The sequence below is a fragment of the Lontra canadensis genome, unplaced genomic scaffold, assembly GCF_010015895.1.
Source record: "Lontra canadensis isolate GAN:19392208 unplaced genomic scaffold, GSC_riverotter_1.0 scaffold159, whole genome shotgun sequence".
NCBI lineage: Eukaryota > Metazoa > Chordata > Mammalia > Carnivora > Mustelidae > Lontra > Lontra canadensis.
This window is the reverse complement of record NW_022631153.1, coordinates 552,049-567,058: the sequence shown is the minus strand read 5'-3', so window position 1 is coordinate 567,058 and position 15,010 is coordinate 552,049. Positions and strand designations below refer to the sequence as shown.

The 15,010-nt window shown below is 35.2% G+C and overlaps 1 protein-coding gene across 3 annotated transcripts in view; it reads right to left on the bottom strand.

The window, feature by feature from the left end:
• Nucleotides 1-1,495: 1,495 nt before the first annotated feature.
• ZDHHC2 (zinc finger DHHC-type palmitoyltransferase 2) overlaps nt 1,496-15,010 on the bottom strand; it is a 73,296-nt gene continuing 59,781 nt past the window's right edge. The window contains exons 11-14 of one of the 3 annotated variants that reach the window (XR_004381185.1): nt 10,325-10,437; nt 7,932-8,006; nt 5,460-5,561; nt 1,496-1,786 (exon numbers count right to left, since the gene is read on the bottom strand). Coding sequence is in view for 1 of the 3 variants with exons in the window: in XM_032844954.1 (XP_032700845.1) it covers nt 7,966-8,006; nt 10,325-10,437 (154 nt within the window). In the remaining 2 variants the exon portion in view is untranslated. Of the gene's footprint in view, nt 1,787-4,931; nt 5,562-7,931; nt 8,007-10,324; nt 10,438-15,010 lie in introns of those variants that run through there. The other 2 variants (XR_004381186.1, XM_032844954.1) reach the window with 2 other exon arrangements.

The window sequence follows — 15,010 nt, the reverse complement described above, 5'->3', positions numbered from 1 at the left end:
TTAAGAATTGATTTTTATCTCCTTTCCAGGAAGGCATTTATTCTGAAAGACAAAGTAATGCATTTGATATAACTTACTGTGGCTTCTTTTTAAAGCTGACACAATATAGCAGATAATCTAATAGGTTTCTTATTTTGATCTTCACCTCCTTAAAAAAAATAGGAATTACAAAGATTCCCTTTTGAATAGCCACATAGTTGCTCAATTTCTTAGTTTGTGTCAGTTTTGGTTTCTGTCTCTTAAGCAGTAATACTACTATTTTATTACTTCTAAAAGAGGAACATTATGACCTTTATTAAATCTGGCTTTTGGACTTGAGATATTTGGCCGATAATTTTGTAATGCTCCTGAGCCATTAACTGGACTCACCATATTCTATTAAATCTCTTGGAGCAAGGGTCAGCAAACTACAGCCTACAGGCCCAAACCAGGCTGCTGCCTCTCTTTGTAAGGCCAGTGAGATAAGAACAGTTTTTATGGTTTTAAAATGGTTGGGGGGAAAAAATCAAAAGAATAATACCTCCTGACATGTGAAAATTATGAAATTCAAATTTAGTGTCCATAAATAAAGTTTTCTTGGAATGCAGCCACACTCATCATTTCTGTACTGTCTGGCTACTTTTGCACCACAGCAGGAAGGTTGACTAGCTGCTACAGAAACTGCTTATGGCTTTCTTAGCATTTCACATTCCTTTTTGGTATGCTACACAATCAGTGATGCAGCTATGATGTGAAAGCATTTGCAGTGCTTTGTCTATCTGTACAAAAACATTTTTTTTGTCTGTTACCAGATCATTATGTCAAAACCAGAAAACTGCACTTTGAATGCTGTGCCTTGAAGGCACACTGGAATGTGGATTATCTTACCAAATTGTATGGTAAATACTGTGTTTGTCAAGGAATGATACTGTAACTGCTAAAAAACACAATATATGTTGACATAAGCAGACCAAGCACTCCTCACAACACGCCCAACTACTGGGAAAGCAACAGAAATTTTAAAATGGAGTATCTTAACACATCGTGATTTCTTCACAAAAATAAGAAATGAAAGTGAGGCTACAACCAAAATCTGTTAGCCAAGAAAGCCATTTACTGATACTTAGGTCATGGTTTCTGAATCAGTAGCCCAAAGAATTATGTCTAGAGAAAATAAATTTTAACAACTTAGCCTTTTGGAAAGAACAGCTGGTTGAAGAGTGAGGCCACTGGGCACAACATCGACAGTTAATTATAAAATGAAAAAGGATTTTGAGTATTTTTCTTTGGCTCTAAGTAAGTCAGATATTCTAGTGCTTTCCAGCTATTACTGTATTTCTTTGAGAAATCAAAGCTAAGTTTGAAGTGACCAAAGAACTGATTTCTTTTCATAGTCTGAATGGAAATACAAGTGAGACTATTTTCAAAGAAGCCGAGAAACTACTACCTTAGTGCAACCTGAAATCTACTCAAATGTGTTAACAATCCCGAATATGTAAAAATATACATGGAGCAGAAAAGGTTTGGGTTGGTCAAATTTTAAAAACCTTGTAAAAATGTAAGGTGTTCTGGTTTAGCTGATAACCATTTCACTTGTCACCTCTGTTTTCTTTTTTCTTAACAAGAATAAACCCTGTTCATTGTTAGCTGGTATCTTAAACTAGTGCAAAGACCTTGTGAAAAGAGCGTAAACAAAAACATACTTGAGCCATACATGTGTGTCCAGTCTTTCCTCCAGTTGATTCTTTGTAGCCATTCTGGGCTCATCTGCAGCCTCTATTTGCCTGAGGGTATTTTTTAAAGAACTCTGAAACATGTTTGCATGTTACATTAAGATTAGTGTGTAATTAAGATTGCTTTTTATTATTATTCACCTTTCACAATAAATGTTTGATTAGATCATTTAAGATGCTTTTAATCTAGACTTTAGGAGACTTATACTTAATGAAAAAGATATGAATTCTAAACTGACAACAGCTTTTCTTTCATAGTTGAATAAAAGACAACAGAAGAACTGAAGCTTTCTGTGATAATCAATTTTTTAATTCGGCATCAACAGAATTCTACTTTGGAGCATTATTTTTTTCTTTTTTTCCATTAAGCACCTTTATCTGTCAAACAACTGTTACGTAATAATAAATTCAGGTCAGGAGAGCGCCTTACTCTGTAGTAAAACCTTCCCTGGAAGATGCAACACGAAGGATAGCTTTTATAAATCATAAGCTAGTGTCTGGGTAATGAGGAGCTCCTTTACATAGCATAAACCAGAGCTTAAAATCATTTATCAAAAGACCCCCTTTGGTTTTGATGGTGCTCAGAAGTAAGTCAAAAGATGATTCATCTTAACACATTTTTCCCCCAACAGTAAGCTATCAAATACTGAATCCTGGCTACAAACAAGAACAAAGATCTACCTTTGGGCATTGTCACCAGTTGTCTTTTTGCAGTCCCTTTCCAGCCATGAGAAAAAGCTGCAAAGTGATTTGTTTGGCATTGCCCAAGCAGCCCTATCTTAACTTTTTGTTGGCGTAAGAACAATTAAAGGATGAGCTCTTAGTCACCTAGGCTGCATTATGGTAGAAAATCCTCTTACATCCTCTTTTTCTGAGGATGGAAATAAACGGAACATTGTATTGTGGGACACATGTAAGTCAAAATAGGGAATATCTGCTAGTTTATATTATAATGGAGTAACAATGTTTTCACGAAGCATGACACATGATTACTGCCTTCACTTTTTAAGAACACGTTCTATAAATCCGTTGTATTTGATTTCTCTAAAGAACGTAATTATTGTCAAACATGCCGTATTCCCCATTTATCTGTTGAACACAGTGTACTCAAGCTTCACAGTCTGTTTCTAATTGTCCTCAGAATCATTTTACCGACACATACTTATCTCAGAAGACCTGTGTTCTGACCAGGTTGTAGATCAATTTTGTCTGTAGTAACTCTGGTAGACTACTAGGAGAAGTAAGTGTATCTTTAAAGTGATTTCGATTGTCAGTGCAAAGGCAAATTTCATATAGACAGCTAATAAAGGTGATCAACCAGACTTTATTATGGTAGAAGAGGAGGGAAATCATGGATAAGCACTGCCTTAAATGTCCCATCATTGTATTTAGATGCAGTAAGTTTATCTTTGAAAATACAAACCCTCTTTTCACTGCACAGCGGCAAATAGTTAACTACAGTATATGAAGTATTTGTACAACATTTTAAAAAATTCTTAAAAATTTTACCTATATGGTAGAATTTTTAAAAACAGGAAAAAATCAAAATTATCAGCTAAATGGAGTCTCAGGATAGTTGAAGTATAAGTGTCTTCGGGTTTGAGTTGAACAATTAAAATTTTTAAAACAAAATGTTTAAAATGTTTTTAAGGTAATTTTATAAATATGTACAAAATGTAGTTCTATTTGATGCTTTATTCACTCAGGTAAACTACGTACTGCATATCTAGTAAGATATGCCATCACCTCTAAAAATGATAACCACGTAGATTAAAAACAAACAAAAAAACACTTGAAAGATTACCCACTGTATGAAAACAAAAAGGGAACCATTACAACTTAATGGAAAAAAATTTATTTGTAAAAAAAATTGTTTTGAGTCTGATTCTAATGTGTACTGACTCATATATTTCAATAATTACACAAAAGACCTAACGGAAAAATTTAACAGTACTCTAGCAAGGTAAGGAATAAAACACCCCCCTTTTTTTTTTCTTCAATTTTTGATGAGAAAGAACACTCACAGAATCCTGTCCACAAAAATGGCTATAGTACTGTGCTTTGAAAATAACCTGGCTGCATATAATTCTTAATACATCACGTGATGCTGTCGCCCTTAAGACTTCCAGCAGTAGCTATAGGTTCCAATCTGGCACTTCAGGTAATAAAAAAATGATGACCAAAAAATGCTTTAAAAGTAAAAAGTAAAAATGCATCATATCTTCCGAGAGTTCCTGAAACAGATTGTCAGATCAATGTCTTTAGCTTTAAAAAAAAAATTTAAAAAAAAAAATCTGAAAAGAGTGCCATCCTGTTATTCAAAGAATTACACTCAAATGATCTATAAAATGGATTTGGCTGACATTGATTCTTCCACAAACTCATTTAAATATAAAACTTTACATTTTTAGAAAGAATGAATATTTGCAAGGATCTTGTTTACTCCATTATCCTCTGGTCTACTAGTCTATCATATGTTGCATTTTTGTCTAATTCAGATTTTGAAAAGTTTAATATCATTTTCTTTTCGATTAAATACCAGTTCCTTAGTTGTGTAAGTTGTAAAAGATAATCTGCTTTAAATTCTCAAAATCAGTACCAAAAAATGTTTAAAGCTTATTCTAATCTCTAACATTTACAAAACTTACACTCCACTCAAAAAAAAAAAAAAAAAGAAAGAAAGAAAGAAAACTTTTTCAAATAGTGCATACAAGGCACAAGAGCTTCCTAGTATATTTACTGAAGCCGAACATTTTGGCATCAACAAACACACCACTTTAGTTTACCTTAAATTCAATTTCCAAACAGCACACCATTTAGTTCATATTGAACTAAATTTCTAAAAGTACATGATTTCTTTTAATGATTTGCATAATTTAACCTTAAGTATTTGAAGAACTATGAAGTTTAACTGTCATACTTCTGATGACGGGACACAGAGATAATACAGATACCAATGGAGGATTAATCTATTGGCCCATTAAGAATTGTGAACAAATTCATTATTTTTGCTATGTTCAGGAGAACAAATAACCTAAAAAAAAAAAACTGAGACTTTATAAAAAGCCAGACTGGAAAAAAAAAGAACATTATAAATCAATCTTCATAATTGTTTTTATAGATCTTCCCTCGATTTAAGAAGATCAGAAGAGATGAAAAATATTTTGGATATAATCGTAATGTATTAGTTGTGATAAAAATTTGCTAGCTAGTTACTTATCAGTGAGTTCAGGCTTCAATGATCATACTTCTTTTCCAGCAGTGAACAAAGGCTAGAATTAGACTGAAGTCTGACAAAAATGGTGGTAATTTTCAACTGTAGGCCACTTAAAATTTATAATGAATTCATAGTCATTATAGTTCACTCAGTCTGGGGCTGGAGTCACAAGAGAGGGAATGAACAATTCTGATATGCTACCTCCAACTCCCAGGTAACTAATAAAGCTGTCATTATACTGTAATTTGAAATCTTTTAACTTCCAATATCTTAATAGGCTCTATTTTCTGAATCAGAAAATCAGATGATTAAAGGGCTTTTTATGTGGAGACATTGCACTACCCAAATATTTGGGTGAAAATTAGCCCATGATTTTATTCCAAGGTTTTATGATAGAAGGTATTTCTGCCCTTGATTCATAAACTTTAATTACTCCTAATATTTAACAGGATTTCATGTTAGTTGAAACAATCTGTATATTGGGTTAAAAAATGTTATGTTTTTTATGCAACAGCTTAGAGAGAACTAACCAATTCATACTCTGCACATCCCGCCAAAGGGAAATGGGAGCAACAGGCCAATGGTGCCTTCCTGTGGGAAGCCTCTTCCTTCCACCTACACAGCACTGATACCTTGAAATGAAACAGAAATCATGAAACTATTGTGTTAACTACAAAAAACAAGCAAACAAAAAAACTAAACCAATTCATTCAATGTTTGTTGAATAACATTCCTTGTTCAAAATTGTTTTCTGGGCTAGAGAGCTCAGATATGCTCTTGAACACAGAACCCTACATCAGTGCTTCTCAAACTATAATGTGCATATTACAAGACCAGAGGATTTTGTTAAAATGCAGAAAATGCAGATTCTGATTCAGTAGGTCTATGTCCAAAATTATACATTTCTATTGAGCTCCCAGCTGATGCTGATGCTCCCAGTTTGAGGCCCCAAAAGTGTTCCTTTCTGCATGTGTCCGAGGGCAGTAGGAATTTAGGAGTGACAGCTGAGTTGGAATAGGGATTTAGGAAAATAATTTTGAAATTTCATGTGTGTACAAGCACAGCATTTTTTGAGTAGGAGGGAAGGCTGAAAAGACAATGTAACTTACAGAAAAGTGCTGCTATGGGTCTAGGTACATAACTATCTGCGAAGTATGATGAACTCATATTTTATAAAAGGCCCACAGGTCATTTACTAATGTACTTCAAAAAGAAAAAAGAGAATATGAAAATATTCAGTAATATAATTAAATTAAGCATATCAGTATCAGGTAACATTATTTACTATAATATTTAATAATATAACAAATGAATTGCAAGTCTGAGAGGTAAAGCAGAAAAAACTATTTGTGAAACTTTTAAAAACTATTTGGAGTAGTAGCTACCTTGGGAAAATTCAATTTTTTAAAGAAACATTTAAATGTCACTGGCTAGGACAATAGAATGAAAAACACTACATCATAAAATCACAAAATTTTTTACACCACAGCTGATTCATGCTGCCATTTGGTTATTATGACCACTAGTGTCATATATTCATGTGTAATAAAATCAAGTTTCTGTGAGATTTTTAATTTTAATTATGTTATTCTATCACTTATTTACAAAATGGTTATTTAGAACCAACTATGTGTCTGGTATTGTATAAAGTATTGAGAATAATGATCATCAAACCACACTGGTCTTGTGTCAAAATACTGGGAAGTCTATGTGACTTACACACATATTACTCTGTAAAGTTGTAAAATACTTAACACATATGACCTCAGAAACATTGGTAATTAGAACTAATGATTCAAAATACTGAAAAAAAATCCTATGAAACCTTATATGCTTTATAGAATTATTTCTACAGAATAGTTTATTTGTGGTATTAGTGATTTAGATTTGTGTATTCAGAGTTACATTTTAAGAATTACTTTCAGAAATTTAATATTCTCTTCACTATTTATCAAATTAAGATTACATTTTCACTATACTAGCCATAGTTTTGATTAGTCTCATCTACTACACCACCATATACAGTCATCCAAAACCAAAACATCAGTCAACTGGCAAATTGCCAGATCAGTATTTTGCAGTTATCACATAGCTACTCATAAAAACCAAACCAAAACAAAGAAACAAATTTAAAAAACAAACAGATTTTGGGATTAAAATAGTTTAAAAAACAAAGAAAAAAAAAGCAGATTTGGTGAAGCACTTTGACACAAAAGACTTTGTTTTAGATTCCCTTCTTGCTTTCTTTAGACTGCAGTTTTATAAGGATTTGTCTTGATAACTTTACTGTTCAACTCTACACTGGGTTTATGCTAACAATACATACAGTTTGTCTTGTTTGGATGCTTATGGCTTTGTTCCAAAGGGGCTCTTTTTGTATTGACTGGAGGCTTATAAGTAAATAATCTTTTAAAGATTTTTTAAATTGATTTGGAGCAACCGGTTTAAAAAAATTTATGGCTTAAAGAAAATGATTTGGAACCCTTGTTATTTTAAGGATAACACATGCTACAGGGTCCTACTGTAACCAAAAATAGGGATGAGGGAGGTTTGCACTAACAGATATAATTATCTTTCACCACTTAGACCCAGTGAGATTCTACTGATAGATGGTCAAGATTATAACTACTGTATATCAAAAGGATAGAAAAAAACAAAAAAAAAATTGCAAAGTCCTTTCATATGACAAGAAAATCATCATGTAAAGTTCAATAGTTTAGGAACAATCCTTGCCATTTAGTGTATTGCTCTAAAAATGAACTTTGTTCATCAACTTCTTTCTGTTATTTGTCAAGTTAATGTTACACACTAGCTAACCCCAAAGCTAGGTCCACATTCAGAGTTCTCCAGCATGAATAATAGGATTTCAAGGGTGAACTAAAACATCTTAAAATTTCAGTCACTCAAAAATCAATAATAATATTTATAGCCTATTTGCCCTAAGAGAAAACTGAAAAGCTGTTAAAAGTATAGAACATGACAATAAAGGAAAAACATCTTACTTTCATAAAGTATGAATTTATTTTGTTTGAAGAGTTAAGTCTCATTCTCCATGGTTAATGCAGGATTGCTCATACCTTCAAGAAAGAACAAAAATTAGCATTTTGTTTGTGGGGGTGGGGGAGGTGTTGCTTTTGAACAAATATAAGGCAGAGACTTGTTTATCCATCCCTGAATCTCCCCAGTATATTGCTTCCAAGGGTGCCCTGTGCATAGTACAGGTTTGTAAAACGGTCACACAGAAACACACACATACACACGATACAGTGTTGGCAACTACCAGTGTCACAAAAGGCACTTTAAAAAGATATATACAGGGGATGCCTGGATGGCTCAGTTGGTTAAGCACTGGACTCTTGATTTCAGCTCAGGTCATGATCTCAGTGTCCTGGGATTGAGCCCCAAGTGGGGAATCCGCGTGGAACCTGCTTAGGATTCTCCCTCTCCCTCTCCCTCTGCCACTTCCTCTGCCTCTCTCTAAATAAACAAACAAACAAATAAATAAACAAAATATATACTTAAGGGAGTGGGAGGGGTGAACAAAAACATGAAAGATACACTGGACCTGGCAACCTTCACATCATCGTAGAGTGCTCTTCCTAATTCTACATTTCCCTCTGTCATTCTGGTGAAACTGATCTTTAAGTCCTTTCTCACCTCACCCTTCTCATGTTTCTCTTCCTTCTTTTGTAGCACTCTTTAAACTTTAAATAAGTTCTCAATTCATCCATCCAAGTAACAGAAAATTAACCTAACGTGCCAAATGATTAGCAGCACACAGAAACTAAGAAATTGTTTCTATGTTAATGCAGAACTATACGAGGTAACATGAATTCCTTCTGAAAGAAAGGGAGCTCATTGTCTTTCTACCCCCCGAAAATTGACGCCCAACTATACATCACTTCTTTGCCTCCAAGGAAACTAATAGATTCAAAGGGCTAGTAGGTGGCATCAATTTTCGTTTAGGTAATGTCTAGTCCTTCGCATAGACTGGAAGACGGAATGGCAGATTTGAAGGTGACGAGAGAGACGAAGTTATGGACACCCACACCATGGGGCTCTTCGGAGGGCATGGATATTCCTTGAGAACAAGACTCTTTAAAGAAAGCCTGTATTTTAGGAGAATGTGACTATAGATCAATTAATGACTTTAGAATTTTTACTTAGGACTATTTTTCACTATCACTAAATCACAAAGAGATTTCAAATAAAACAAAAAACACTTTAAAGGGCAGGGAGCCGGGGCACCTGGGTGGCCCAGTCAGTTGACTGTCTGCCTTCGGCTCAGGTCCTCATTCCAGGGTCCAGGGATCAAGCCCCGAATCAAGCCCTGTATCCAGCTGAGCCTGCTTCTCCCTTTCCCTTTGCCCTTCTCACTACTCGAGTTCTCTCTCTCTCTCTCTCTCTCATGCTGTCTCAAATAAATAAAATCTTTTAAAAAGTAAATAAAGTGCAGGGAGTCAAAGTCAGGCAGCACTAGAAGAGAGTTTGAAGAAAGGACTAGAAATAAAGGGAAGATTTTCTGGCTAATAGTGCCTTAATCATGGATGTATGGTTTTACACTTATTATAGGGACACCACACATATACACATGTACCTGCAAGTATGATCACACAGAGTCCTGGTTCGAGCCCCCACATGGGGTGGGGGAGGGTCCCTGCTTAGCGGGGAGCCTGCTTCTCTCTCTTTCACTGCCCCAACCCCACTTGTGCTCTCTCCCTCTCAAATAAATAAATAAAATGTTGAAAGGAAGGAAGGAAGAAAGGAAGGAAGGAGGGAGGAGGAAGGAAGGAAACTAGTTACATCTAAAAGAGGGTAGGTTACTATAAACATCACACACTGACTCAGTGTCCAAATTGGGGTCTAAAATTCAGTCTAACTTCAAAGCCTTGCCTTTTCTTTGCAAATAAACTATACTGACCGAATTAAAGATTAAAATTAACAATAATAACAAGAGAAATGTGAGTGGGATTTGAAGAAATAACTAAAGTTATGGTAATTATGCAGTAACTTTACTGGATAGAGATCTTCAAGTAAAGGAATCATATAATTTAAGATCTTTTTTACTAGATATTTTTCAATCTTTTGTCTGAGTTGATTACAATTTTCCATTAAATATGTATATTTGCATCATTTTATTACATAGGCAGTAGTAACTATTTGTTTCTTAAACTGGGATAAAAGCAATGCAGATCTTTCACAAAAATGATCTTCAGCTAATAGACTTTAATCAAGTACTTTAAAAACAGAAGTTCCTAAAGATAACTCTACATTTAGCATGGGAGTTCAACTCCAAAGCAAGAAAGATTCTGTAGGTAATATGATGGAATTTCTGCACTACTTTCACCTTTTAAAAATAAAATCTATTAAAACAGCCAAGTAAGCACACCCTTACCAGCTTTGCCTTTTCCGGGGTTTGTACTGCTCTCTGTCCAAGACTGAGAATCAGTGAGAAGGTGGCTCTGGGATTCTCGCAATGGCTTTGCAGGAAACGGATGGTTTTCAGGACTGAATAATAATAATAGTCAGCACAATCATATGTTAGCTCTTGAATAGTATTGAGTGCAGTGTTTCTCAAAGTATAGAATTCAAACCAATTCCCAAGAGAATTTGGGGCAAAGGGAATAAGGCATGTTCACACTAACTCACAACAAGAAAACTGTTCTTCCTTCCATTCTCTTTTCATTCTTCTGAATACATTAAGTTGACAATCTTTAACTTTGGCAAGTCTCCATTTTTAAAACAGAGAACAGGCTTCTGCCTCTTACTCTAGCAGGTGAGGGAATCTAGTTAGAATTTAAAAGTATTTTATCATCAATTTTATTTTTTAAGCTATATTCTATTTATGGCAAATTATACCAGTTTTCATTTATGATAGTGATATAATGTTTGATTTAAAAATTAGCTTCAGGGCGCCTGCATGGCTCAGTTGGTTAAGCAACTGCCTTTGGCTCGGGTCATGGTCCCAGAGTCCCAGGATCGAGTCCCTTATCGGGCTCCCAGCTCCATGGGGAGTCTGCTTCTCCCTCTGACCTTCTCCCCTCTCATGCTCTATCACTCTCTCTCTCTCAAATAAATTTTTTAAAAAATCTTAAAAAGAACTATTGTTCTTTAAAAAAGATAAAAATTAGCTTCAGTTTCAATTTAACTAAATACATTAAATAAAAATATAAGGGTTTGTAAGTGGTATATGGATATGGAAAAAAATATATGAAGGTAATGGTGGAAAGACAAGTTTGAGAAAAATTGTTCTAGTGTTTCTAAAGTGGACTAACTAGTCTTGAACAAAGAATTCTCTATCCTTCATCTTTGAAACTGAAACAACAAATTTGAGCACTATCTTGCAGAAATGTTGAAAACATCTGACATCATCAGGTCTTACAAATGTGACATTTAATTTGGGGCATAAAGAGCCTTAAAAGAAGAACGTAAGTTTTAAAATTTAAGTAGACATGCTACATATCGACATTGAATGGCATGAAAAAATATACATGAAAATAACATTTCACTTAGATAGAAAAAAAATATTGGCATAGAAACTGTACGTGTAGTTTTAGAATACTCTGAAATAGTAATCACAATAATGTTCAAAAGAAAAAAAATACTTGAAATTCTTCCAAGAATAATTCCACATACATGAGTTTGACTATACTATATTTTTGAAAGGATAAGCTTTTGTTCCTTAATAATTACCTCATACTTAAAATTAGAAAATATTTCAATTTTGTGCAACTTTAACATCCCCTTATTGAAATTTGGGAGGCAAATCTTTAAAAATAAAAAGCATGTCTCCTATATACATGAAAAAAAAAAACTTTTACTCTCATTATTCTTCAAGAGAGGGACCAGGTACAGCATAGTAACTAGGTCCTGGTTTAGGGACTCCTTGCAGATTCGTTACTGCTAATAAGACTCTAACAAATGGCACAGAAAGATCCATTCATTCAACAGTATTCACTGAGTACCGATTAGGTCCATGGATATAGTCTTTGATCACATGGAAATTTCATTGTAATTGAGAAGGAATAATAGTAAATAGCAAATAAAGAATAAGTTTGGTGACATAAAAGCCTATGACAAGAGAAAAAGAGAGGTATGGGGAAGTGGAGGAGCAGGTTGCTATTTTACAAGGAGTTTTCAAAGATGGTCTCTATTGTGAAGTTACACCCGAGCTAGAAATAAGAAAAGGTCACAGAGCATTCAGATACATGGAGGAAAAATGGTGAGGGAGAAGAATTGGCAAGTACAAAGGCACTAACTAAGGGACAGGCCTGGTATACCTGAGGACCAACAAGATCTGCGTGTCCAAGGATTGTGAGTGATGGGAAAGTGGCAAGGGATGACATCAGAGAAACACTGGGGTCAGATTAGACCAGACAAGGTAAGGACATGCATTCACTTTTACTCTGGTTAAGATGGGAAGCCAGTGGAGGGTTCTGAGCACGAGAGTGACACAGTCTGATTCTTAATGGAGAACAGGCTAGAAGGCAAACATGGAATCAGAAACATTGGTAAGGAAGGCATAAAAATAATCCATGTGAGAAATGATGGCTCAGACCAGAAAGCAGTCTGAAGGTGTTAAGAAGGTACTGGGATTACTGGCATATTTTGAAGGGGCACACGAAAGGATTGGTAAATGGAGTAAATGCAAGGTAAATGAAAGAAGAATCTAGGATGACTCCACAGTTCCTGGCCTGAGCACCTGGGAGACTGAGGGTCACTAATACTGCCATACGGAAGAAGGGAGAAGAAAGAGATTTGAGCTAAAGGGGAGGGTGTCGACGTCTGACAATCAGGAGTTGTACTTTGCTCCTGTTCAGTGGGAGATGACTTTTAGATATTTAAGTGCGAATGTTGAGTAGACAGACATAAAACTCTGGAGTACAGGGGAGAGATCATCACCTGCCCTCCTAATTTGACGTGGGCTAATCAGGGAAAATTATAGAATTACATAAAAGATACTTTAGCTGTCAAAATCCAATCCCAAAATTTAAAGGAAAGGGAAGAGGAGCCCATAGTTGTTACAAGATCATCTAAACCGGGCAACGGTGTGAGAACTAGGATTTCTCCCAAAGCCTGCAGTACACGTAATAGAAGGAGGACAACTATCTCAGAGACCCAAACCTCCTTGAACTACAAAAACCACTTAAAAGGCAAAAAATAGGACTGAAGAGTACTAGCAAACTTTATAAAAGTGAAAACATTCTAAATAATCTATTAACAGGAGATTTTTCTGCATCAAGATATAAGAAAAACCCCTAATCCTTGAATGGTCAAGAGAGCCAAAATTCAGAGGGCACACCTCACTGAGACTCTGGTGCTTTTGAATGACCCCATAAATCACATCAGATTGGCCTCCTCATTAACTTGTAGAGTCTGGTCTGTACAAAGGTCAGCCTAGGAATGGGGTGGCCAATAGGCTTCATCTGGTGACAATTTAAAATGTTTTGGAATGGCTACCAGGGTCAGTGACTCAAGAAAAATTCTGGGGTCATGATGGGCTCCCCCACAGGAAGTACTGTGATCAATAAGAAAGCCACAAGAGATGGGAGGAGTGTGGGTACAGGTGTTACGTACATGGCATTCCCAACTAAGAAAATCTCTAAAATTAAACTAAGAATGATATTATGGTTATGCTCTTGCTATCAGCTTTCATTTCAAAATCAGAGGTATTGCCTTATTCAAATAAATCAGTCTTAAACATGTAAAAACTAGTGTTTCAAATTCATACATAACATTAAAAGTTTAAGTAGTTTTGCCTTTAGCTAGTTAGTACCAAAGTCAGAATCAAATTTTGAGGTCTTCCTCAAATTCGTGGCAAACTAGAACCAGAAGAGACTTCAAGCAATGGCAAAAGTCTCCAGACACTAAATTTCCAAGACTCCTTCCCTTTTCTTTCCACTGACATGACTCAGATAATGTCTACAGGTTTTGAACAAGCATTAAGAATACAGTGTACTCTTAAATGACACACTGGACCAGATGGACATCACAGATATATTCAGGACATTCCATCCCAAAGCAACAGAATACACATTCTTCTCTAGTGCACAAGGAACATTTTCCAGAATAGATCACATCCTGGGTCACAAATCAGGTCTCAACCAGTACCAACAGATTGGGATCATTCCCTGCATATTTTCAGATCACAATGCTCTGAAGCTAGAACTCAATCACTAGAGGAAATTTGGAAAGAACCCAAATACATGGAGGCTAAAGAGCATCCTACTAAAGAATGAATGGGTCAACCAGGAAATTAAAGAAGAATTGAAAAAAATCGTAGAAACAAATGATAATGAAAACACAACTGTTCAAAATCTGTGGGACACAGCAAAGGCAGTCCTGAGAGAAAAGTATATAGCGATACAAGAAAGGTCTCAAGTATACAACCTAACCCTACACCTAAAGGAACTGGAGAAAGAACAGAAAGTTCCAGCAGGAGAACAGAAATAATAAAATTTTGAGCAGAAATCAATGAAATAGAGACCAAAAGAACAGTAGAACAGATCAACAAAACTAGGAGCTGGTTCTTTGAAAGATTTAGTAAGATTGATAACCCCCGGTGAGACTTATCAAAAAGAAAAGAGAAAGGTCCCAAATAAATAAAATCATGAATGAAAGAGGAGAGATCACAACCAACAGCAAAAAAATACAAACAATTATAAGAACATATCATGAGAAACTATATGCCAGCAAATTTGACAATCTGGAAGAAACGGATGCATTCCTAAAAGCGTACAAACTAGTAAAACTGAACCAGGAGGAAATAGAAAACCTGAACAGACCCATAACTAGTAAGGAGATTGAAGCAGTCATTAAAAATCTCCCAACAAACAAGAGGCCAGGGCCAGACAGCTTCCCAGGGAAATTCTACCAAACATTTAAAGAAGTATTAATACCTATTCTCCTGAAACTGTTCCAAAAAATAGAAATGGAAGGAAAACTTCCAAACTCATTTTATGAGGCCAGCATCACCTTGATTCCAAAACCAGACAAAGACCCCATCAAAAAGGAGAATTACAGACCAATATCCTTGATGAACACAGATGTGAAAATTCTCACCAAAATACTAGCCAATAGG